This window comes from Apostichopus japonicus, chromosome 7, assembly GCF_037975245.1.
Source record: "Apostichopus japonicus isolate 1M-3 chromosome 7, ASM3797524v1, whole genome shotgun sequence".
NCBI lineage: Eukaryota > Metazoa > Echinodermata > Holothuroidea > Aspidochirotida > Stichopodidae > Apostichopus > Apostichopus japonicus.
In genome coordinates this window covers 9697376-9723947 of record NC_092567.1, presented here as the reverse complement: position 1 = coordinate 9723947, position 26572 = coordinate 9697376, and the positions used below count along the sequence as shown (strand labels likewise).

At 36.9% G+C, this 26572-nt stretch overlaps 1 protein-coding gene and 1 long non-coding RNA gene across 2 annotated transcripts in view; one reads left to right on the top strand and one right to left on the bottom strand.

The window, feature by feature from the left end:
* The first annotated feature begins 12156 nt into the window (after nt 1-12156).
* Nucleotides 12157-19736, top strand: LOC139970109 (uncharacterized). Its single transcript, XR_011794012.1, has 2 exons — nt 12157-16928; nt 18643-19736. It is a non-coding gene; the product is annotated as an uncharacterized lncRNA (long non-coding RNA).
* The window catches only part of LOC139970053 (uncharacterized), a 491924-nt gene continuing 480661 nt past the window's right edge, over nt 15310-26572 (bottom strand). Inside the window, exons 8-10 of the mRNA XM_071975667.1 lie at nt 25215-25304; nt 21414-21465; nt 15310-20818 (exon numbers count right to left, since the gene is read on the bottom strand). Coding sequence (XP_071831768.1) covers nt 21415-21465; nt 25215-25304 — 141 coding nt within the window. The 3' untranslated portion in view covers nt 15310-20818; nt 21414. The remainder of the gene's footprint in view (nt 20819-21413; nt 21466-25214; nt 25305-26572) is intronic.

Below are 26572 nucleotides of genomic sequence, written 5' to 3'. Positions count from 1 at the left end.
CCAATAAACAGGGACCCCCAAAATCCAGGGACCCCCAGGGACACCGATTGTTCGTTCCACCATTTTCAATCAAACATCACAGCTATCAGCCATGTTTATACAAGATTTATGTATGAGTGACGTTGCTCGTGCCAATATGTTACAATTAATAACTTTATGAAATACATATGGCAGTAATATCATATCAATAACGTGTAACAATGACTCATGATGTACATTTTACAATGGGACTATAGAAGTGAATATTTACATCATATTAAAAATATAATTACAATTGATCAAGCTAGACACACTTCTAGATTTGTAAAGCAGATCAGTCCAGTTCCAGCCACCAAAACTACTTACTCTTTTCTCTTTTATTCTGAACAGGATTTTAATGAATGGAAGCATGTCAATAGTTTAAATTCAATAAATGTTTTCAAAAGTACTCAAAGACTACCAAGACAGTAATAATGGATAAATAGACAATATAATGTGTCAAATAGGGGAATGATATTAGGGTAGCAGAGCAATGCATAATGGACATGGGTGACCATTATTCGACTTCTCTAGCATGTTAAGAGACAAATACTGATCGCTTTTATGGTAATTTCAAGTTAACTGTGTGAAGGATGTCAATCGGCTTGGGTGAATTCAAGTTTTGGAAAAGGCTCCTAAGAAAAGTAACATTTTAGACGTGAAGATTGGTACTTTGAAGCATAAAGGTCTATAATTAGGTCTACACGGAAGGTTTTGCAAATAACTACAAGTACACCCCCAACCTCCCGCCCGTTTCCGGATCCGTGTCTTGTACCAGGTACCAATTTACGGTTTTTCAATAAAATAAACGTACCGAGGGTGACTTGTTTGATCAATGTCACAGGTAAATATCAGCGACTATATCAAATCTGCTTGTCGCTGATGGGCTAGTCTTTTTCAGCTGACTACTATATAACCTAGTCACCTTATCTTCTCCTCTTATTGTAAGCAATAAAGATATATTTACACAATGTCAACAACAAGTTTTGTGAACTTTGTAACATGTAAATACTGTTAAGAAAAACCCAAGGTGCGGAGAAAGACATTGCCAATATGTACCTTACTTGCGAAATATCAAGTGAAGTACATTATTTTTGTTTCTGCAGACGATGCAAATAATAAAAAGCGTCTTTGTATTCGTTGATCGGAATCGACTAACTCGAAGATGTGAAATTGAAGACAACATTTAATTAGTAAACAATTATAAGTTCTAACTTCACCATAAATATAACGATAGTTGATATGATAGAAAATAGAAAGATAAAAAGATTTCAGAAAGAAACAAAAACAGTACGAAACATGTACTCTTGCACCTTCATCAGACGAATCAGGTGTTTTGAAAACATCTTTATTTTCTATTATTCATCCATTCAATGACTTATTGAGCACTACAGTCATCTATTATTATGTTATGTATGTATAGGGAACATTTTATTAGCTAGACCAATAATTATATTACTTGGAAATGAACATTGCTGACTTGAGTTGAATCTTATTTTACAATCCATGGCAGTGTTGTGCTCATGAAATTACAGCTTTAGCTTGGACTGAACACGTTAATTTAGAACAGGCTAAGTCTCATTCGTTTTTTATTGTAAAATACCTCAAACAACAATTATGAGATAACTTATATATTACATGAACTCCTATAGCAGGAATGGATGGGTGTGTTCCCAAGCAGAGTCTATTACTATACAATCAAAGTAAAGCAGTGACGTAACAGGCATGTTCATTGATTATAGAAGGAGAGGGAAATGGAAGTGGTTAATGGTTAATTTGAAATGAGTATTTTCTCTTAAGTTACAAATTAGTTTTTAATTAGTAATTAGTTAGCTAACATATTGTGTGTTGTTTCTTTGTAAATATGGCGTTATTCAGGAATCTTACGCGGTGTTCTTTAGAAAAAAAGACGTTCCTTGTGAAATTCAAATATTTGATTTTTCTTCCAAATAACTGAAATAACATAACGTAAAATAAATTGCCTTTAAAGACAAAACAATATTAACCGTAGTTGTACATCCACTATAGCAGAGACGTTATAGTTTGGTGGTCGTCACTAAAATAAAACTATTGGTATAAATTGTTTTTAACAAGAACACAGCATAACATAAAATGAATTACTAGAAATAACTTGAAAGTATATATTAGTCGATAACATTAGATTGAAATATATGAAATCGACTAAGAGCGAAATTGTTTGATTCTTTGTCTGGTCGTAACTAATTAATGCCTTAAATATTACAAATGATTTAATCCTACCCCTACAACTCATCATTCTCAAATATACTTGAGTTCATTCAGACATATCAAATAAAAGGAGTGTTTGTATTTATAAATAACGACAGTACCACATTGTAAAATAAATTGTTAGAAATTTACTCTGAATGTGTAAGTCAATAACAATGTATTGTCTTTCTTTGGTTGTAACTAATGTTGTAATATGTAATGAGTATATTATTGACTTCTCCATTAATCTACCTCACTCAATCTCCACCACACCCGCACACATACACGCAGGACCTATCTGACACCTCTGGTCTATGATATCTTAAACATAGCTGATTTGTGATTTTCTTAGATGAATTATAACATCTTACACGGAGATTTGCTTGACCATACTATGTCAAATAAGGAAATGTACAACATTTGAACATCATCCAAACTTCATTTGAACAAACGATCAATGCCACTAGCTAATAGAAATGAATAATTTTATACTGTGCAATTTGTAGCAATGCATTGAAATCTTTCGACGTCATCACATCAATTTAACTTTGACCGTAGGATGACGGGACCCTCTCTAAATCTCAATACAGGAGTTGCGTAGATGATGTTATATGTTAATATCAAGGAATGGTCAGGTTTGGAATTACTACGATATTTATGTATCAAACTACACATTGTCCTGTATAACGTGTATTCACACACTGACTTAAAATAAAAAATAAAAATCCATGTCTTTTTATTGATCAGACATCAAATAATAACATAGAAATTTTTGGAAGACCACAAACCATTGTCAATCCAATAATGAAGGACACGCTTTTATGGTTGGTAAATCTGAAACTATGGATCCATGATGGTGGAACATGAGGGTTTAATTTTGGTGGGTCGTGTTTATTTATTTTTTTGAGGGGGAGTGGACTCACAAACTTCTAAAAGCTGTGGGACTTGTGACTTTTAATGGGGCAACCACAGAATAACTTAAAAACGTTCCGACCAAACGGACCCTCTGTGAGTTCTCTACCGCAAATGCCAGTTCTTGAATATTTTCATTCAAAAGAGCACTTTTAATCGCATATTTATTAATTTCTCAACAACAAACCATGTAAATTGAACAAAAAAAACGTCACTTTTCCATTAATTAATGAAATGGGTACATTTGCAATTTTCACACAACAGTGTGGAAAAGGTTCTCAAATTCCGACCCGATTCCATCGCCCTGCAGTGAACCATTTCAATATAAATCGAAATTCAATGAGCATCTGGTGACTCCTGGAATCACCTGCCATGACAAAACTTACTTTTCTTGGTCACAAATTTTAAGTTGATCTTGAAAACTGACAAATCAATTCATCGTAACGTGCGTGCTGGAATGCTTTGACGATATACAATATACACGTAAATCTAATCACATTAACTACAAGAACAGTTGTGATCCACCCCCCCCCCCTTCCTTGTCCTCTCTCTAGAACATTGACATAAGTTCGTATTTAAACACTGATGAACAATTTATAGGACAGCACGACCAATTTTTACTTTATCCCTCTCACCAGCCAAAGGTCCGCTTGGTTAACGGGCTCGTGGTGGGGGGGGGGGGAGGGTCTGGGGCGTAATCTGGTTTAGTTCGGGTAGTAACCTGAGTGAGGTATCTGTGCCGGTGTATTTGTGCGGGTAGAGTTTTCCCGGAGGTAATTTCTGGGGTTAATTGTCCTCGGGGGTATTTGTCCTCGTTGGTGTATGTCCGGGGGGTAGTTGTCCCGGGGGTAGTTGTCTGGGGGTACTTATCCTCGGGGGTATTTGTCCTCGGTGGTGTATGTCCGGGGGGTATTTGTCCCGGGTGTATGAGTCCGGGGGGTATTTGTCCGGGGGTAGTTGTCCTCGGAGGTATTCGTCCTCGGGGGTTTTTGTCCGGGGGTGATTGTCCGGGTGGGTACTTGTCCCGGTGGAATGAGTCCGGGGGTATAGGTCCGGGGGTATATGTCCTGGGGGTATTTGTCCGGCAACCCAATAATATATCATATTCTTAAGAAGCAGTATGAGCAAAAGAGGGGAAATGTCCTTAAATGCGCGCATGCGTTAATGGTTGCTGTTTAATCCCTGTAAATGGATTACAAAAAAATCATTTTTTTTATGATGGTTCTATTGAATAATAACTTGGGGATTTCTATTTCAACCATGACAGCAATTTATATTCAATTGTGGCATAATTAATTCTGATAATTAAAGGAATTATAAAGGTTGGTCAAGAAATTTCGAAGAGAAAAATGAAAAATAGAGGTAGGTATAAACTACAGTGGTGCTTTAAACATATCAATGAAAATCAACTCTACAGTAATTGTGCTAGCCTGGACATTATATCTTCATGCAGAAAGTTTGCTATTACCATTAGTGAAGAGATTATTTAGACCATTCTATTGGCGGTAGTTACTTAATACTATTGAATTACGTAAAACAATGAACGGCGATTAATTACATTAGCGTGACATTGTTCGTTTGATACAAAGTTTAAATCGTTCGTAATATCAAGTTAGGTTTGGCTCTGATTTAGAAAACAAGAAACGATTTTTTTCCGGAAATAATAACTAATTTACCTTAATTACGCACAGGTGAGGGTGTATTTTTTCTGGTTCTAGGTATTCAACACAAATGATAGACAATGACTGCACTAAATAATTCCGTCTCTATCAAGAAAGTGAAGGACTATTGTCATACACAATGCACCTTTTTTTTTTGGGGGGGGGGGGTAGATTGGGATTGGTGATTGACCATCGGAGGATGTCCAAAACATTATTTTAACCACATAACAATTTAGGCTGTTAATTGTTAAGCCGCTATTTTACTTTTTGACCGGTATCAGCGGTATGTTTGTTCCTCTCATATCGATATATCAGGAACGGCGTTGACATTTATCCTCTATCCTTTTTAAAATTAACAGCTACTGCAGAACTAATTTGACAGTAACTTCAAACAGCTGCCATGTTGTTGTTTACATCAGGGGTTACGTTTTCTGGTATTTGATTTATTAAACTTTCTTATAACAAATGTAATTATAAGTTGCTTCATTTTTTAAGAAAATTCAGGCTGGCCAAGTTCAATTTTGTTTTAATTCTGGGTTGTGTTTCTGGTTGTTGATGTAACGATAACATAAATCTTTAAATTTGAGAAGTAAATTGTTGTTCGTGTACCGTTTATTCCAGTTTATTAATATTAGCAAAGATTTTCATTGGAATGTGTATTCACATGAGATGACGAGTGATGAACGTGACAAGTCTTCCGACATTTGTTAATCTCCAATACTGTCGGGAAGTCAGGAAGGTAAAATTGCGTACAAACTTCACCACCTGATAAGAATTATCGTTATGCTATCGTTTAAAGTGTATCCCGGTATAAAACCATAGTGGTCCTCTCAAAAAATTAATCCTCCTCCATGAGGAATCTTTTTCTCAGCCCACGAAAAGATGCAGGTCTCTGAAAACTATTGATCCTGAATTATGGTACAGCAGTTTGGAATACAAAATGATTGCGAAATATTCACATGGTAAAATCCTGGGATATTGATTCAACGACAATAATAAGTACAGCATTTTCATGGATGTAGAGCACGATGAGAAGGTTGCAGTGTCTTTTAATTGAGGTTGCATATTTTTTTTAATTAAAAGTAAATATTATTTAACTTAATGATTAAACTATCACCAGCATTTCCCGTACGTTCAATTGCTTATGTTGGATTTAATGCACGAGCAACTATCCTATTCAAGCTATCTTAATACATTACTGTATCACTAACAGAACATCTGTCCCTGGAATGTTACACAAAGCTAAAGCCATCTGCGGTTTTCTTCCCATTCAGAATGGAATTTTACTCGTATTGTTATGCTAATCTTACCGGATGTTTACTCGCATGTCAATATGTATGTATGTATGTATGTATGTATGTATGTATGTATGTATGTATGCATGTATGTATGTATGTATGTATGTATGTATGTATGTATGTATGTATGTATGTATGTATGTATGTATGTATGTATGTATGTATGTATGTGTGTATGTATGTATGTATGTATGTATGTATGTATGTATGTATGTATGTATGTATGTGTGTATGTATGTATGTATGTATGTATGTGTGTATGTATGTATGTATGTATGTATTTATGTATATGTGATCTTCCCGCAAGCAGGAACTCGCGAAAGAAGCCATGGAGGCTTATAGACTCGCAAGCTGACCGAAGCCAATCTCTCGCCACACATCCATTTAACGTCCATGTCGGGAAGTTGTTATTGAACAACACCCTTGCCAGACGACACACCTTGCTGTCGGCGGGGAATCGAACCGGGGATCTCATGACTGGGAGACGCCGGCGTTAACCACTAGGCTATACACTCCGCCTTGTTCCTGAATCAATATTATTCCTGAATCACGTGTAGAGCAATGCAAAATACCCACTAATGATATATTCCACTTTTATTCTGTCGGAATAAAAATATTGCCTCATACGGAGAGCTAAACGTTCCATAAATGTCGAAAAAGAAAGTGAAGTGTCCAAGTTAATATATATATATGTCCAATTCGATATCAACATGTTACAATTCGATATCAACATGTTACAACTCCATATGAACATGTCGAAACAAAATACAATATGCCATTGCGTCTATCAACATGTCAAAATCAGCATCAGCATGTCGAAAACTTGTAACAGCATGACACGTACTACACTGGTCATGTCAACATGCTATATTTACGTCGTGTATAATTTTGGCACTTCGGCGCGCGCCAACGTTTCGTATATGTCGAGATTTATTTCAGTATGTCCAAAACTTGTGTCAGCATGGTGCAGTGGCGCCGCCAATGGGGGGGGGGGGGGGGCAGGGGGGCACGTGCCCCCCCCCCCCCCCCCTGGAAAACCTAGTGCCCCCCCCCCCCCCCCCGAGTGCCCCCCATCTGAGATTTGGGTTGGTAAAAATATATATATATGTTTTGTTATATTCAACTCCCATCATCTGAGTTGGTTTTTCATAAGGACAAAGAAGCACAGTAATTCGTATTTTCTTCAAATGAGCTTTGAAAAAAATAAAAAATTTATCCTTGAACGTCGGGTATCGAAGTCGTAACCCGCGCCATCACAACAGGTGTCGATATTAGCAACGAATGTGTCAGTGCTCACGCCATACCAGCGGATATACACGTCCGCTTCGCGAGCTACATGACTGTGAGAAGGGAGGGTACTGCAATATGTTGCCTTGGTCTGAGGTTGACAGGTTAGGAGCTGACGAAATGTGAGAATGTGAGGGTCCGCAGGCACCATACTTGCCAATATTTGTGGACCCATATATTAATCCTGTTGTGTAAGGGGTGCAGAGGTCATTTGAGGTCAGATGCTTGTAGGAACAAATGGCGAATGTTCACACCTACATACTGAGCCATACTCGATGTGTGATCAAACTTTGGATTGCGTGGTGAGATCCCTAATAGGGGGCAATAACGATGCTGGAACCTGTTACATCTTAATAGATAATGGGCGAAAACGAGAAGGACAAGAAAGGAGTCGGGGGTCATGCACACATTAATTCAACAAATGTAGGTTCTATTGATATAGGGTTAGGCATAATATCGACAGCATGTGGTTCATATCCTCTGCAAAATTCTGCGCCTTGTTAAAATCATTACCTCAAAAATAGCAATTTCTGGAGATATCTCCAGATCGAATTTAGCATCAAATGTGGCTCAGCCCCCCAATGAAAAAGTTGAGGGGGCAAATGCATGATAAGCCCACCCAATATTTACCAAGGCTCCGAAACGTGCATCTGCCCATTTTTCAATGCATACTTGTCGATCTGCCCGATGCACACGTATACTATATAGGTGTAATAATTTTAGTAAATGCTGGGGGGACCCTCGGCCCGTCCCCTGGCTATAGACCACATTGTCACCCCAACCGCGTCTTCAAGCCCCGTGAAAAGTGGAAGCAGTGAGTGTGAGTACCGGTAAGAGCAACACAACTTCGTCTTAGGCCAATGACTTGCTTCATTTCAGCCAGTTCTCCAACATTCCCTTACTACACTCAAAAACGTCTTTGCGAGTACACTACGAGTAATAGCTACTCTCTTAAAACACCATCGAATATACAAATTACAATGTTTTTACAGACTTTTACGTGCAATCTGAGATATTACAAGCTTGAGACCCATATTTTAGGGCTAGGTATTCGCAGCATAAAACACTCGGGAAGTGCCGTTTTTTTTCTTGTACGCTCTGCGCCAACCGATGGTGGCGCTCCGCTTAGATAGTCTCTACATATTAGCCCCCCCAATATTTTTCCCGTTCCGCCGCACCTGGAGGGCACCCCCCTCCCCTTAGACCCCTCCCCCAGGACGGCAATCCGTATCCACCTAAGTGCCCTCCCATCAAATGCTGGTGCCCCCCCCCCCTGTGCCGCCCAGACTGAAAAGTCTGGTGACGCCACTGGCATGGTGAGCGAAGAGTAGTGAAGTATTGCCATGACAACGTTGCACATGGTTCGTGTCGTTCACACGGTACTATGGTTGAATATACGTTTTAAACTGCTGCAGTAGGTGAAAAATATACCATTGAGAATATCTTCAAGCCCTTATTCGTATTAGTCGCGCTAAAGCTTTGTCCAAACAAAGCAGTTCATTTAATATAATCATTCATAATGAATGTTTTGCAAGAAACTTTTTCTTCCATACAGCGTTTGGTTGGAGAAATAAACCAATGCGTCAGAGAAAACCAGCTTACGATAGCACCACGCCTCCGAACTCGTCTAGAGGCAACGTTAGAAATAAGAGTATGCATACCCTAACTTTAGCCTTAGTCTAGCGAATGGTTTAGCTATAGATAAATTTAGCCTGTACATGTATTCTGTATTCACAACGTATAACGAAATCAAATTGGTTATAATCTCTCAAAACTCCCCCCCCCCCCAACCTCCGAGGAATGGAAATAGCTTTAATGGTAGTAAGCTGTACATTACTCTGATTCCACCTTTGTTTCTCTTGATTTTTAATATATATATATATATATATATATATATATATATATATATATATATATATATATATATATATATATATATATATATATATCATTATGTTTTTTGAATATTCATTCTTGTGTACATCAACAACTAACTTACGTCAGGGCGGCCCTTCTAATCTCAAATAAACATGGATGATCAAAATAATCCTACAACCTCACTCTGACTATCCTGACCGTACTTCACAGTCTTCATCTTACGGTAACTTGGTTATAATCAGAAGATAGTTGTGTTCATCTCCTGGGTGGTGCAAACTTTTTTTAGAGGGCGCAAGTACGCTTTATTCAAAGAGAAATGAGAACTGTTCGGTCATCATCGCTGATATTGTTAAAACTAGTACAGAGAAATGGTTTCACTTAGAGTGCAACATTTTCTTAAGTGTATTTTTTTTACATTAGATGCTAGTCTGAAACATTGGACTATTTTGTTTTAGGCTAAGTAGATTATGATTTGTATATTTAAAGCAAATATTTCGAATGATTTTGATGAATCTGTTATTTGCTTCAGGAATACCGTAGCAAAACTGTTCGTTAACATTGTAAGGCGTAATTCAAACAAACAGTAAATTAGAGTTAGATGTTCTAGATCTAGATAACAGCTTATCTGGGTGATTACAATTTGTAAACTTTGTGTACTTTATTAAGAACTCTTTCTAACCGACTTAAACCAGATGTCTTAATTTGGTTAATTGCAATATCATTTTGAGGAGTCTGAAGGTTTTGGTAACATTTGTGATAAGTCTAAATACGGCTGTTTATGATTTACAAAGAGAGAACATTCTTCTTGTCATCACAAATGTGTAAAGTAACGAATGCTTAAGAGTTAGTTCAGGTACATTAAGATATCATCAAATGATGAAATAATGTATGCAGATGGAAGGCTTGTAAATGAAGAAGTACAATATTGCACTGAATTTGTGTGTTACATAACTTAACTGTATTTTATCGTGTATTATTGGTCCAATCAGTTTATTACTTATCGGCAATTGTACGGCCACATTAACATGGTTAGATATATTATTAATATTATTATTGGACTTAACATTACATGGCTTGGTCGGGGAATATGAACAGTTACACATTTACACACAAAAATGCTACTTAAAGTGTCGTTAAATGTCAAATTATTTTCATCCGTACGTTAAACAAACATGATAAGGTTTAACATCGTTGGTTCCGGTAACGTTAGCCATCCACACCCACCCCGTTCTTGCCTCACTCTTGTAGTGGATCGACTGTTTATTCCGTAAAATATTCATCGTGGAAAACAATGACTTCCAGCAAAAGTCAAAAATTGCTTAATTTATATTTGACTTTGGCAAGGCAATGTTCATGGTAAGATATTGAACAACATGTGACATCAGTACAACCTAAAAAATGTAACTTATCTAATACAAACTCACCGCCCCTTCCCCTTCCCCTTCCCCATCTGTCCAGTCTTACCATGATATATGTGGTGATGCATATCTTGCGCCCCAACAATTGGTCATGGCGTCATATATGCTAATGTGTCCAGATTTCCAGCCACCATCCCCTGCCTTCCCTTTTGTATTTTGAACTGTGATGTGTGTTCTGTTTGATGTGTTTATTAAATTAATGATTACTATCAGTAAGTTGACTAGTTAAACCCATAAACAAGGAACAATCTTTATCTTATCATTTACTGTGTATCAATCTGGTAATATTGCTTGCTTAGGATGAATTGCCACAATCTGTCACCTGTTAACTAGTAAGATATATCTCTTGTACTGCTGACCACAAAATCACACCGTGGAGGATGATATAAGCCATTCACTAAGTCAAAGAAGAAAATATACCAGGTCATACACAAAATGTTGTGGATTTGATTGACATCAAGCTATTTTTGAACTTACATAGCTGGCCAGAATCATATTCGCTGACAGCGGAATATCCACCAGTTCTCGATATTTCTGTCGAAGGTCACATGAGGTCGAGTGAAATTGGTAATCATTGTATTCTATACACAATACCACTTCTGAAAGAACATTTACTGCATTAAAATAAAAGTTGATCTTTGTTTGTGAAAAGCCAGCTAAAATCCATGATTTGTTATAAACAAAATGTAGGGGTGACCAGAAGATGGAAGATCAGTCAAGCAAAATGCTATTTTTTAGTGGTTAAATGTCTCTCAAAGATGGCCCTGATCTAAATTATGCCAATTATCAATTTAAACGTTGTTTGGCATCGTTTGGCACGGCCCTGGAGTAGGACGAACTTTTTATTCAAAATCTTTACCTTTTCTTCAAAGATAGCTGACTGAACTACATGTCGCTAGATTCCCCTTCATTTAATATATTTTCCTTTCGTACTTATCGTAATTAACCTCCAAATTAAGATAACAAATATACAAATTCATCTGGTTACAGGTTGAGGGAATATGACGTTGAAGACGACCACAAACATCTCAATTGTTACATCACATATCCATGTGTGCATGCATTTACATTGAACGCCAAACAGTCCGGAATACTGACGAAAGTATTTATATAGGCCACACAATACACATTTTAAGCATCCTCCAATCAAGGATCAACATTCATGAAACAAATACCGAGGACAAAACTTGGGAATAATTGCAGGAGCCTGCTCCATGTAACCAGATTGAAGACACGTGGCTAATAATACATCGACGTTTGTGTATAGACTTTACAATTTGACAACAGAAAAATCAAGGATAATTCCAAGTTTGGGAAAAGATTTTGGTAGACATTAAAAATAGTTATATTATATGTTCAAGTTAGTGCCTGTGTTAACACCAACACTGCAATATAATATAGAAAGCAGACAAAGAAAGGAAACGGATCACAGAATCTTTGATTTGAAGTTTTATTAATTTGAAAATTCGATATCGTGATTTCACGGCGGTTCTGCAGGGGCAAACAAGTTAAAGACTTACTGCTTTAATATGTAACTCGACATTCAAATAATTTGATATTTTATTGTCAATGTTTCATGTCAATGTAAGTCTTAAATTAACGTAGTTTTGAAGTGCTGTGAAAGTTAAGACAGCACGGCATCTTGATCATCTAATATTTTTGTAATTGTTTTGTTACTTGACGTGTCAACGAAAGTCATTATTTTGACATATTTCCAAGTCATGTGTTACCTAGCTCCATGGGGTAACGCAGCAGCTCGACAATTTATCCATTTTCGTCAACATATTACGTTATCGTGTTTTTGGTATCTCGACAAATATTACGTGTTTGAAGTGTTGTTGTCCCAAACACATAAAACAAAACGACAATTTGACAATTATTTTCTCAAGATTTTAGTGGTTAGCGTGACTTATCAACTCGACTAAGTCCTGTGTTTGACGTGTTGTCAAGGTTAATACAAAGCGACAACTTGACAACTTCCTGAAAGTCTGAAACTCGAAACAATATACAAATTAATTATGATGTCGTGCTGTACTGACACAGTAGGTCTACATGTCGGCTGTACCCTTCAAACCACCATACGAGTCATAGTAATTAAACATTGTAATAAGCATGATCAAATGAAATTTATCTCCGATGGTCATTGTAGTCGCAAGTCACGTAAGAATTCAGTACAGTTAAGATACAGAATGATTACCAGACTACAACAAACTAGATATGGGTTTATTTATTTTTTGAAAAAACGAAGACAAGTTGTAATGCATGGCTGTTACAATGTAAGGTGTTTTGCAAAGAAAACAACAAAACATAGTGGTAGGTCCGTGTTAATACTCCCTAGTAAGATGACGGAACGATTAGCAAATATTGACTTTTCCAAGTCAATCACGTGAAACAGCTAATCGAATACGAGCTGAATGGCTGACCAACTATATTCTTTTACATTACATATGTTCATTAAACAAACAAATCTCTCATTAACTTTGTTCATTAAACAAACTTATCTCTCATTACCTATGTTCATTAAACAAACAGATCTCTAATTACCTTTGTTTAATGACATGAATGGTAAAAACGATATCAGAAGCAAAAAAAAAGGAAAAGACAAAAGAAAAAGGAAGAACAATAGAAAAATCGAAATTTAAGGAAACATTTATAAACAATATGTTATATCAGATATAATATATACAATGGAAACAGATATTCATGAAGGCGATTTAGAGTTAATTTTAAATGTTCTTTTCTTAGCAATTTGCTAGTGGAAGATTACCCCAGAAATAGTTACAATAATATGTGCACAATAAGGTGATAAAATGATAGGACCTGTTCGTTTGCTTGCAAAAGTCTTAAAGCTTGGACAAATAAAGCCAAACATAAGAAACCTCAATGACGTGGAATTAACAAAATAACGATATTTTCATAATATTCTTACAATGTGCAAAATATTCTGAAGTAATTTGCCATTATAAAACCTATGATCAAATGTTTCCATTGGATTGTTGAACAACTATTGGTCTCAGCCATTGGTAAACTACAAGACCTACCACATATAAGAGTACGATCATTGATTTCAAGCTTCAGTACACAAACTGTTCAGATTGTCATTATCTTGTTCGAATTATTATTGAATGACGTCACAGACACGTCACTGTATTGTCTTTTATGTAATGTAATTTAAGGTAAGATACATAACTAAAGTATACATGAATATAAACGTCTAGCTCGCGTAGTAATAAGATAAAGGAGAGTACAATAGAAAGCCGATCATTACCTTTAAATTAACTGATTTAGCCCAAAATATTATTGTTATGTAATGATCATTATAATACGTAATATACACGTTATCGTAAACCATACAACATATTATATTTACAGTTGGCTTTAAATTCCATAGATTACAGAATTAACCATGAACAATGAACAAAGGCAAAAAAAAAAGAACACAAACCACCCAAGCAAAAACAAATATAAAATTAGTAGCTGTAAGTGAATGTAAATGATGCATAACATGTCATTACTTGTAACAAAACTACTACAGGAAATTTTTAGGAAATATTTAAGCTAAATGAGAAAAAAAACTAAATAAATGACGTCATTTTAACTGGAAAAGTCGAAGTTCGATATACACCAAAACTTCGATATAACAGATCACTCATAGATTAATATGCAATTGCTGACCTATAATAGAGAACACAGTGACTCTAACACAGTATATGTATTTCCAATAAGATCACTTTATGAAAAAATGCAAAGAGTAAAAAAAAAAAAAAAAAATTAAATGGTTTCGAAGTTAATACAAAAATACATATAAGTTTAATTGTAATTGGCGAAAGACAAGAATAAACATAGTATTTTAAATCATTTCACTGAGAAGTTACATTGGTAGATTATACAACCATCGTCACATTTGGTATACTCTCTGTAAAAGATATGTACAATTGATAACACATTGATCTGAAGACACTTCAATCCCCACCCCCACCCCCCACCCCAAGGTTCACGAATTTCAAATTGATTATTCTGATCCGTCTTGGACGCTGAAAATGTTAGATAAACATATCACAAATGGGTTTGCTAACTGTTAGTTAGTTAGGTGGGACCCATCGATTAGGATATTAAAAACCAAAGTTCCCCTTGACAAGCCTGACTTTATTAGGTAAGGAGCCTTTTAGATTAGGAATCAGGTGGACAGAGTGCTTGCGAGTTAAACCATTCCGCAGGGTACAGGTACCAGGTGGTCTCTAAATTAGCTGGATTTTCCCGGGGAGGGTGATCCCAGGTCTTGGGCGGAGGTCAAGCTCTCTGCCGTCTCATATTTTTTCTGCTTTGTTTCTTGATTTGTTCTGCTTTCAAACGTTGAAGGTAACTGTCCGTACTCATGACTACCGTATTAAATGTTATCCACTTTCATATATTTTTCGGTTCCTCCCACATTTTTTCCTACCTGCAGGGGCAGCATTTTGTCCATCTCGAACAGGATTACATTCCCTAACTATATCATATCTAGTATTTTCACACAAAATTGGAAAAAGAACGACATAGACGAAAAGTAAAGGATCTCGAGATGGTGTAACAAACTTACAAAAAACAAAACAAAATATGAACCTATAATAGATGTTCAATATGTAAAGAAATCAGAATGAATAATTGAATAATACTCATACATAATAAAAAATAAAAAATAATGTCAAATTCATTTTATTTGACCACAAATTGGTGTACTTTGGGTCAACTTGTAATTTCCTGAATCTTAGGTAAACTTGGCATTTCTATTATCTGGTGGTAGCGTAAAGGGTGGTTTAACGCTTGGCTATACATTCATCGCTATAAGCTTTAAAGAACTGAGAAAAGAATAACACATATTCCCTTTGATTTTAGAAGTGTTTAATGTTACCATTACGTAACATCAATATAGTATTACCATTAAGTAAAATCAGTATGGTATTAATTTCACGTAACATCAGTATGGTATTACCATTACGTTACATCAGTATGGTATTAGCATTACGTAACATCAGTATGGTATTACCATTAAGTAACATCAGTATGGTATTACCATTACGTAACATCAGTATGGTATTACCATTACGTTACATCAGTATGGTATTACCATTACGTAACACCAGTACGGTATTATCATTACGTAACATCTGTATGTATTACCATTACGTAACAACAGTATGGTTATTACCATTACCTAACATCAGTATGGTGTTACCATTACGTAACATCAGTATGGTATACCATTACGTAACATCAGTATAGTATTAACATTACGTAACATCAGAATGGTGTTACCCTTACGCAACATCAGAATGGTTTTACCATAACGTAACATCAGTTGAACTCTTACTGAGGAGTATATTCTGAGTAAGTGCAGCAAACAATATCATCAGTTAACCCGTTCAATGTAACAAGGGATTATACATTCACTGTATTAAATATCAGTAGTTGATCCGTTTAAAGTAACAAAGATTTATACATTCGATATATTATTAAGCTTTAGTTAATCATCTCAAATTCATAAACAGATCGTTACCAAATTCACTATGATTTTACGCATATGATATCTAATATGTATGATAAAGAACATGATTACGTATAGACCATGGGATGATGTGGATTATCTTCTTGTTTTGTGAATATTTCAGGGCAGGACGACAACATCGCATTAAAATGTATTGTTTTAAAAATGTTACAAGAAACTGAATGTTGTTTTGAGTAAAATCTGCTCAAACGGTTTAAATATGATAAAATGTATGATTATTAGCAACATTCTATTGTCCAATCACATGCCATGTAAGAATAACGACAATCCAATCACAGCGAAGCTCTCATGTAGTAACATTTTATTTACAATCTAGCATATAGCACAGCGCAGGTCTATATGTGTTAGTCACCATGGCAGCTACACCACTCGCGGAGAACGAATTGTCTCCAAAATTTTGCTGTATGCACGTCGTTACTAATACCAAACAGAGTTTGACACCTTTCAAAATTAAAAGCTGGTCGAAATTCATAGAATGCCAAAATCGGTGGCTAAACATAGACTATTTTGAGGTTGAAATTGCCAGGCGAACTACTGTACACAACAGTTTGGCCTGAGCCTAACACAAACGGAGCCTAATGTTATACCCGGTTCTGGTTATCACCGTGAGTGTTACCAGAAATTTGTAACGTACGAAGGTTAAAGACAGCAGAAAGCAGGAGAAGAAAATTGCAAACAGATGAAGGTAAGTAGGCCCATGTATAAAATTAGGGATTTGTTTGACCCCTATGCTAGCCTAGAGCATAGGATATACCTATGCTATGGTACTCAAAACTTGAAGCCTAGGCTAGGCCTTACTACCATGCAGTGGTTAAGTGAGAGTAGCTCCATGTTGACTGCATATTTGCAGTGGAGGGCTGAGTCACAGCTAGTGAAGCAGTGCCCTTTTATCTTGCTGGGAAACAATGGGGGTGGGTAATGCTTAGCCTATCATTGGTTATGATGGAAGAATGCTGAATTTTTCATTGTATTTTTAGTGGAGGACAGAGTGACAGTGATGTTTTGTGATGTCTGACTAAATTAATAATAAAGTTTTTCAAATCGAATGCAGGGCCGAGTCGAATTGAAGAAATGTAAAGTCATATTGTGTACCATGGTTAAAAAAATTATGAGTTTGGAGTTGCAGTTGAACTTCATGAGAATGACTCATCAATAATATTAGGGCCTAGGTAGCTTGATGAACTTAAAAATTAAGTTACCGAAATGTATTTTTTGGTGGAGGGTTCAGTCAATGTGATGAGATGATGTATTATTTTATATAGGTTAATGCGACTCTGCCCCCTGTAAAGTCGCAGTAATGGTTTGTTGTTGGAGTATTTTGGAGTTGTGCCCCTTTGATAATGTTGTCTCATATATTTGGTAGAATTTTATTCATAATTATTCCACTGGTTGTGTGTCATAAGTTAGGGTTTAGCCAGATAGAAAAAAATGAGCCGAAAACGTCAGCAAGCTAAGCATAGCTTGGTAAAATTGTATGCTATGTTTTTGAAGTGTGCATGGCGCATATTCTGACGGCACCTGGCCGATAAACGTATATTTCTATAGTTTACTAGTTCTGCGAATAGGGCCCGAATGAGCATATTGTCCTGCTTAATAAACCAGCGAGAGGGTAGGGTGGTGATCAGTTGTTATATTTGTGGGATCCAGATATTTATGGATGATCTGATCTGACAAATGACCAATTTAATTTAATAAAGAAGGAATAATTTTTTCCTCCATACACTGCTATACATTGCACGGTACAGTAGCAATAGTGTTGCAAATGAGGCTGGGCACATGCCCCCTACAAATTTCCCATGCAAAAACCAGGTGCTGCTCCCCCCTAAAAGGTGTCTGACAAAATAATTTGGTTTAGGCAACCCCTGACCACAAGGAACTGGGAGAGTTTAGGCTCACGCCCATTCACACAACCCTTCGGAGTAAAAAGAAATATTGATGTTTTCCACGGTTGAGATCATATGGTTTTAGGATACCATAACTAGCTGACTTCAATACATCACAATGATCTTAAAACCAAGGAGCTACCATGAGTGGGGGTGGGGAGGGGGCTTGCGTCATAGCCCAAACCTTTTGCCTAGTTGCACATCTGTTTGATTTCACAATTTCTGAAAGTGGTTGTTGGCCTTTTTGTGTACATATGGTCCATAGTGGGTAGTTTACTCTTAGGTTTTAATCATCATGTAGCTTAGGCTGGTAATTACTCCTCGGCTAAAGATACTCAGATGCTAGGAAAGTTAAACATAGGCCTAGAGGTAAAGTCCTACACAATCATTAAGTCCCATAGTGTCTTATGAGGAGTTGAAGTTGGGAGAGTTTGTTGTTCCAGTCATCTCTGGTTGGAAGTGGTGATCTATATGGTATCTGGTTCTAATGGACACCTTACTTAATTTTTCACACAGATGCTGATATCGAGTCTGATTGCGGTAATGAAGGGGACGCATCAATACTTTTACAGGCATCAACCAGTGGTTCGAAGGTCTTGAGGTCCAGTTTCAAAACTCCACAGCATGATAAACACCGAAAAGATGTGCTCTCGAATGTGTGTCTGATTTGTCAGAAAGATGTGTATCTCAAGACTATAACTGGAGCCAGAAGTAAATTAAAGTTAACGACCTGTGAAAGGAAAGAGGCACACATTTTGCTGGAAGCTGCACGACTCCATGGTGATCACAGGATCCTACTGCAGATTGAACACAAAGATTTGGTTGCAGTTGAAGTCCGATACCATAACTTTACACGTGGTGTCACTGAAAAGAAGTCAACAGCTGAGAAGGAAAGCAAATTTGAACCATCATTCAAAGTTTTTGCAAAGTCAATTGTAACAGCCCGCCTTATTATAGGCCCGAAAATCCTCCGTCTCAAGACTCTAAATGTGTTGTTTCGTCAAATAGTCAAGAACACACAGGCTCTTGATGCTTCACATTTCACAACACAACGACTGAAAGTTCAGCTGAGGACACGGTTTCATAATCTGGTGTTTGTGAAACCATCAAAGAGGTTTGAAAGTGAAATTGTCTATGCCAAAGATATTAATGTTGTTGAGAGAGTAGCAGAACAATTCCAAACTCCCACTTCAGAATGCAGCACTACTACTTCTGATGAGTTGGATGCACGTACCACACATGCCACAGCAGATGACCACACTAGACTGAGAACATTGTATCATGCATCACAAGTATAGTGATCGTCTTCTGTACTCCCTCTATCAATTTTATTCTGTCTTTCCATTTGTCTACAAAATCTTCTTCAAATTGATGCTACTGTATACATAAGGGCATTTATGAATTATGTTGAAAAATCTATGATTACTGGATGATAGACTATCAGGGGTGTACCATCATTGATCTTTTCACTATCATGTAAACCCAAGAATTTTGAACTATTAACAAATTTGGTATTTCAAGTTTCTCAATTGGGATTCATTCAGATTGCAGTCATTGGTTTCACCAATGACCATGTAAATTTCAGGAAAAAATAAAGTGCAATTTCAATACTATGATTGTGGAGTATTTTTAATCAAACCAATATAGGCTATACAAATTCATTTTTTATGTGGGGTGCCCCTTTAATTATTTGAGAAGCTAATTAACCTTCCATCGAGCATGTTCAGAGAAAAACAACTTCTTCCAAAATCAGCACCTTCAAAAATACTCAGTTGCCAAATTTTAGCTCCTGTCTACAAATTTAATTTTTCATGTGGGGTTCCTCTTTAATTTATTGGGGAGCTAATTAACCTTTGATTGAGCAAGTTTGGAGGGAAGTAACACCCTTTTCAAAATCTGCCCCTTCAAAAGTACTTAGCTGCCAATTTTCAGCTTTTTTAATAGGGAGTACTCCTTTAATTAACCAATTAGAGAGCTCATTAACTTTGATTGTGCAAGTTCAGAGAAAAAAAAAATCACTTATTCAAAATGAGCCACTTCAAAAGTACTCTATCGCCCAATTTCAGCTCCTGCCTATAAGGTCAACTATTCATGTGGGGTTCTCCTTTAAATAATCAATAAACTTGTGATTGAGCAAGTTTACAAAAAAACAACACATTTTTTTTCGAATTCAGCACCTTCGAAAGTACTTGCTTGCCAAAATTCAGCTCCTGCCCACAAAATATGCACAGAATTCAAAATCTAAGCATAATTTTGCCTATCATCCCATGGTCTTAGTATTCTCTATGTTATCAAACAGCAGTGAATCCGTTCCGTATGTCACATGTCTATAGAAAATAATGATTTCAGCAGAATTAGAAAGGCTAAGTCCTCTCAAGATTATTTTAATTTTATTTGAAGCTAAAAGACGAGAAACGTTGATAATTAATATCTACTCGCAAAATCTATGATCAATATTCAGAACGGAAAAGACGATTAACTAAATAAAACAGTCTGCTATGGCATCTCAAGAGACGTTACTGAGAAGAATGTCAGACTATCTGCTCTCTTTCTCTCCACCCCGATTCTCTCTCCACCCGCCAGGCTCTCTCTCTCTCTCCACCTTCTTTCTCTCCACCAGGCTGTCTCGCTCTCCACCTCTCTCTCTCTCTGTAGAAGAATTAGACATCTGCTGGTCCTCGTGGCGATAACTCTAGTTCAAATACGTAACAATAGAAAGATAACAAAATGTTACAGTTTTAAAAGTGATTTCATCTCGACGAACTGTTGCAGTTAATGAACGGATGAAAAAAACAACATATGTCACCTGCTACACATACTGCCTGCTACACAAAATAACAGGCATCACCTGCTACACATACTGACATAGATCCCTGCTAAACAGAAAAAAACAGGCATCAGCTGCTTCACAGATTGACAGAGACCACTGCTACACATAATAACATGCATCACCTGCTACATAGACTGACAGAGATCCCTGCTACATAGACTGACAGAGATCCCTGCTACACACAATATTTTGGATCATTTACTACACAGACTGATATGATTTATCTGCTGTCAGATTATGTAAAACAAACTAGCCAAATTGGATCCCTCCTGACCAAAATTCATTTTGTTACGTTTTGGTTTGAGTTGAGAAATACATTTGACATCGGTTGGTATCGAAATAGATTTACAATTACTTATTCGTAAGTGTTTGTTACAGCAAATCTCATCCCCCCCCCCAAAAAAAAAACTTTGATTATTACAGTGAATCTTTTTCAGCTGTGATATTCCTTACTAACCTCACGAGACTGTGCATTTCTTCCTAGACCCTGTCCGCTCTTGTGCTGCATCCTGCAAAATATAGAAATAAAAGAGTCATATCTTAATACGTAATAAGCACCCTACCTCTGTTATATCACAAAACGTAATGAGTGCCCTACCCCTATCATATCTCAAACGTAATAAGCACCCTACCTCTGTTATATCACAAAACGTAATGAGTGCCCTGTCCTGTAACATCTCAATACGTAATGAGTACCCTGCCTCTGTCATATCTCAAAACATAATGAGTACCCTACCTCTGTTCTATCACAAAACGTAACGAGTACTCTACATCTGTAATATCTCAATACGTAATGAGTACCCTGCCCCTGTAACATCTCCAAACGTAATGAGAACCCTGCCCCTGTCATATCTCAAAAAAAATGAAGTACCCTACCTCTGTTATATCTCAATACGTAATGAGTACCCTACCCCTGTAATATCTCAAAACGTAATGAATACAATCCTCTGATATATCTCAATACCTACTGAGTACCCTACCCCTATAATATCTCAAACGTAATGAGTATCCTACCCATGTACTACCTCAAGAACGTAATGAGTACAATCTTTTGTTATATCTCAATACATAAAGGGTACCCTTGCTCTTATTTATCTCAATACCTACTGAGTACCCTACCCCTGTCATATCTCAAACGTAATGAGTACCCTTGCTCTTATATATCTCAAAACGTAATGAGTACCCTACCTCTGTAATATCACAAAACGTAATGAGTACCCTAACTCTGTTATATCTCAATACGTAATGAGTACCCTACCTCTGTTATATCACAAAACGTAATTAGTACCCTACCTCTGTTATATCTCAATACGTAACGAGTACCCTGCCCCTGTAATATCTCAAAACATAATGAGTACCCTACCTCTGTTATATCTCAATACGTAATGAGTACCCTTCCTATATTATATCTCACTACGTAATGAGTACCTTACCTCTGTTATATCTCATTACGTAATGAGTACCCTGCCCCTGTTATATCTCAAAACACAATGAGTACACTACCTCTGTTATATCTCAATACGTAATGAGTACCCTGCCCCTGTAATATCTCAAAACGTAATTAGTACCCTGCCCCTGTCATATCTCAAATAAAAATGAAGTACCCTACCTCTGTTATATCTCAATACGTAATGAGTACCCTACACCTGTAATATCTCAAACGTAATGAGTACACTACCCCTGTACTACCTCAGGAACCTAATGAGTACAATCTTTTGTTATATCACAATACGTAATGAGTACCCTTGCTCTTATATATCTCAATACGTAATGAGTACCCTCCCCCTGTTATATCACAAAACATAATGAGTACAATCCTCTGTTATATCTCAATACCTACTGAGTACCCTACCCCTGTTATATCTCAAAACGTATTGAGTACCCTACCCCTGTACTTCCTCTAGAACGTAATGAGAACAATCTTTTGTTATATCTCAATACCTATTAAGGAGTACCCTCCCCCTGTTATATCACAAAACATAATGAGTACAATCCTCTTATATATCTCAATACCTACTGAGTACCCTACCTTTGTAATATCTCAAACGTAATGAGTACCCTACCCCTGTACTACCTCAAGAACGTAATGAGAACAATCTTTTGTTATATCTCAATACGTAATGAGTACCCTTGCTCTTATATATCTCAATACGTAATGAGTACCCTCCCCCTGTTATATCACAAAACATAATGAGTACAATCCTCTGTTGTATCTCAATACCTACTGAGTACCCTACACCTGTTATATCTCAAAACGTATTGAGTACCCTACCCCTGTACTACCTCTAGAACGTAAAGAGTACAATCCTTTCTTACATTTCAGTACGTACTGAGTAACCGACCCCTGTAATATATCAAAACGTAATGAGTACCCTACCCCTGTAATATCTCAAAACGTAATGAGTACAATCCTCTGATATATCTCAATACCTCCTGAGTACCCTACCTTTGTAATATCTCAAACGTAATGAGTACCCTACCCCTGTACTACCTCAAGAACGTAATGAGAACAATCTTTTGTTATATCTCAATACGTAATGAGTACCCTTGCTCTTATATATCTCAAGACGTAATGAGTACCCTCCCCCTGTTATATCACAAAACATAATGAGTACAATCCTCTGTTATATCTCAATACCTACTGAGTACCCTACCCCTGTTATATCTCAAAACGTATTGAGTACCATACCCCTGTACTACCTCTAGAACGTAATGAGTACAATCCTTTGTTACATCTCAATACGTACTGAGTAACCGACCCCTGTAATGTATCAAACGTAATGAGTACCCTACACCTGTAATATCTCAAAACGTAATGAGTACAATCCTCTGATATATCTCAATACCTACTGAGTACCCTACCTTTGTAATATCTCAAACGTAATGAGTACCCTACCCCTGTACTACCTCAAGAACGTAATGAGAACAATCTTTTGTTATATCTCAATACGTAATGAGTACCCTTGCTCTTATATATCTCAATACGTAATGAGTACCCTCCCCCTGTTATATCACAAAACATAATGAGTACAATCCTCTTATATATCTCAATACCTACTGAGTACCCAACCCCTGTTATATCTCAAAACGTATTGAGTACCCTACCCCTGTACTACCTCTAGAACGTAATGAGTACAATCCTTTGTTATATCTCAATACGTACTGAGTAACCGACCCCTGTAATATATCAGAACGTAATGAGTACCCTACCCCTGTAATATATCAAAACGTAATGAGTACCCTACCCCTGTAATATCTCAATACGTAATGAATACCCTTCCACTGTTATATGTCAGTAGGCCTACGTAATGAGTATTTTATGTGTATCGATTAGTGGGTAAGTAATTTACCACCGCCTTTACAGAAGAGAACGGATACATATTACATGTAAAAGTTTCCGCCAGAGAATCAAATAGCAATTCATTTCAAGATGAATTCATTGCTTTAGTGTATAAACATAGCTCTTGGTAAGTCTCGTCAGACGCCCTCTATTTACAGTAACAGCGGTAGAAACGAGAATGACTTTAATTTCTTGATGTGACACATTATTAAGTGCCATTAAATATTTAGAAATAATTCATGTATTGATGGGAATTATTGATCCCATATTGATCTTTGTTGTTACTAGTGAGAAAATTAAATTCACTACAGAGACGGATTTAAGACGTCTCAACTATATCAGATGCTAATAAAACTGGGCAGTCTGAGACAGTTTAAAGGGTGTGAAGACTCGCGCACAAAGAAACGTCTCATGCTGGTAATCTGATTTAGTTTCGCATGAGGTGTAACAGAAGTGTTAGACACCACCATCGATCCCAGAAAATACACACACAGCTTGCTTCTGTCGGTAATTAGACACTAGACACTAGTGTACAGTCAATACATATAGCTACGGTCAATACCCACAACACAGTGTACATAGCAGCGTAGAAATCTCAGGTCTAGATAAGAGATAACAAGGTATCATGTTTCATTACTGTCTGCATTTTGTAGCGACAAGAAGAAAACGTCATTTGCAAGCAACGGAAAGTTAACTTTTTTTTCAGAGCGCGGCACGTGGTTTGGGCGAGTCTTCAATGCCTTTAACATACTATAAAATTACGTAATGAAAACAACTGGTCAAAACCAACTCAATATTTTAGGACAGAGCTCACGATCTTATTTACTCCTTTAATACTCTATTTAATTATATTTGATCTCTTTTGATCTTTGGTGATCACATTTGATCTCTGTTCATACTACAGATCTCATTACTCACATCTGGTGTAGGCCTGTTTGCTGCTGGTTGGTTGTAATGACTAGTGGTTACATAGGAGGTCGGTTGTCTCTCCTCATCATCACGAGAGGCCTAGGTGACAGTAGAAGAAACCAAACATTAATTGTAACCATGGGCGACCACAGAAAACATATAGATAGGATCAAGAACACTTCGGATTTCAATAACCAGTTAACTATCCAAGTAAATTACCGATAATCTGTTTTACAAAAAGAAATGTTGCCTGTTAACAGTCAAATATGAATAGGTTTTGTAAGATCTGGGGCTGGAGAAGGTGTCGTAGCAACGAGAGGTACAGCACATATATGAACAGAGTGGAGACTCCCAGGTTCTCTCGTTGAAGACAGGATATCTTCGAAGACACATTTCTGTGTCTCTCCTGAGAGAAGTTACATAGAAAAGATTGATCGTGGAAAATAACCCTAAGGTGTCCTACTCAATTGATTTTTTTTCTTGCATTTGTTGAGTCTTCGTTCTTTTTGATGCTTGGATGTTAAAGAGGACAGAATAAATTACTGGAGGATGAAAGGTACTTTAATGTATTTTAGAAAATCTTGTGTAAAACAAGGAGATTCCGCAGCGAGAGCGGGAAGATTAGTTCGGGGAGCACCATGCTAAACGTTGAGCTCTTCTAGCTCAAAATCTAAATGGTCATGGTGGCAAAAGTTGAAAGTGCTGTGATAGCCCAAGCCATCAGCTATACTATGGTGGGTAGGACACGTCAGTTGAAAACTTCTATCTATGCTCTATCGGCCTTGGAAAGTGACGAGTTAAGTGTGTAAGTCAATGGGAGCAATTAATTGTTGGGCGACACAGGGAGACTAACTTGTGTCTGCATAATTGGGCAATCTTATGGAACGCCATATGTAAAGAAACTAACAAACCGCGCGTACAGATAAGTTTGTTGTTCAGTTATCAATGCATGTTCAGCATGAAAACTCTTGATAGAGCTGTGCAAGGCACGGCTCCTACAGGTTAATTATAATATTCTTTTTTATTAAAACCGACAATAGAAGTTTGGTAAATTGATAATGGAGAGGAAGACAAGCAACACACACATTTTGGAAGCTTTTAGTGAATAATGGAAACTACTTAGTAAATATATTGGGAGGTTTCTCCCGACCTGGCAAACCCACCCTGCCGTCATGTACCATTACAATAAGATAAAAGAAAATAGTTCCCTGTGACTGGGCTGTTTCCCAGAGGAGGACTATTCTTCTGTGGTTCGACTCACAAGCCCCTCTACCTTGCACAATGGTTGGGTTGGGCTCATGGGCGGCGATCATGGGGGGGGGGGGACCCAATAGTTTAGGTGAGGAATATAGTATCTAATACCCCCC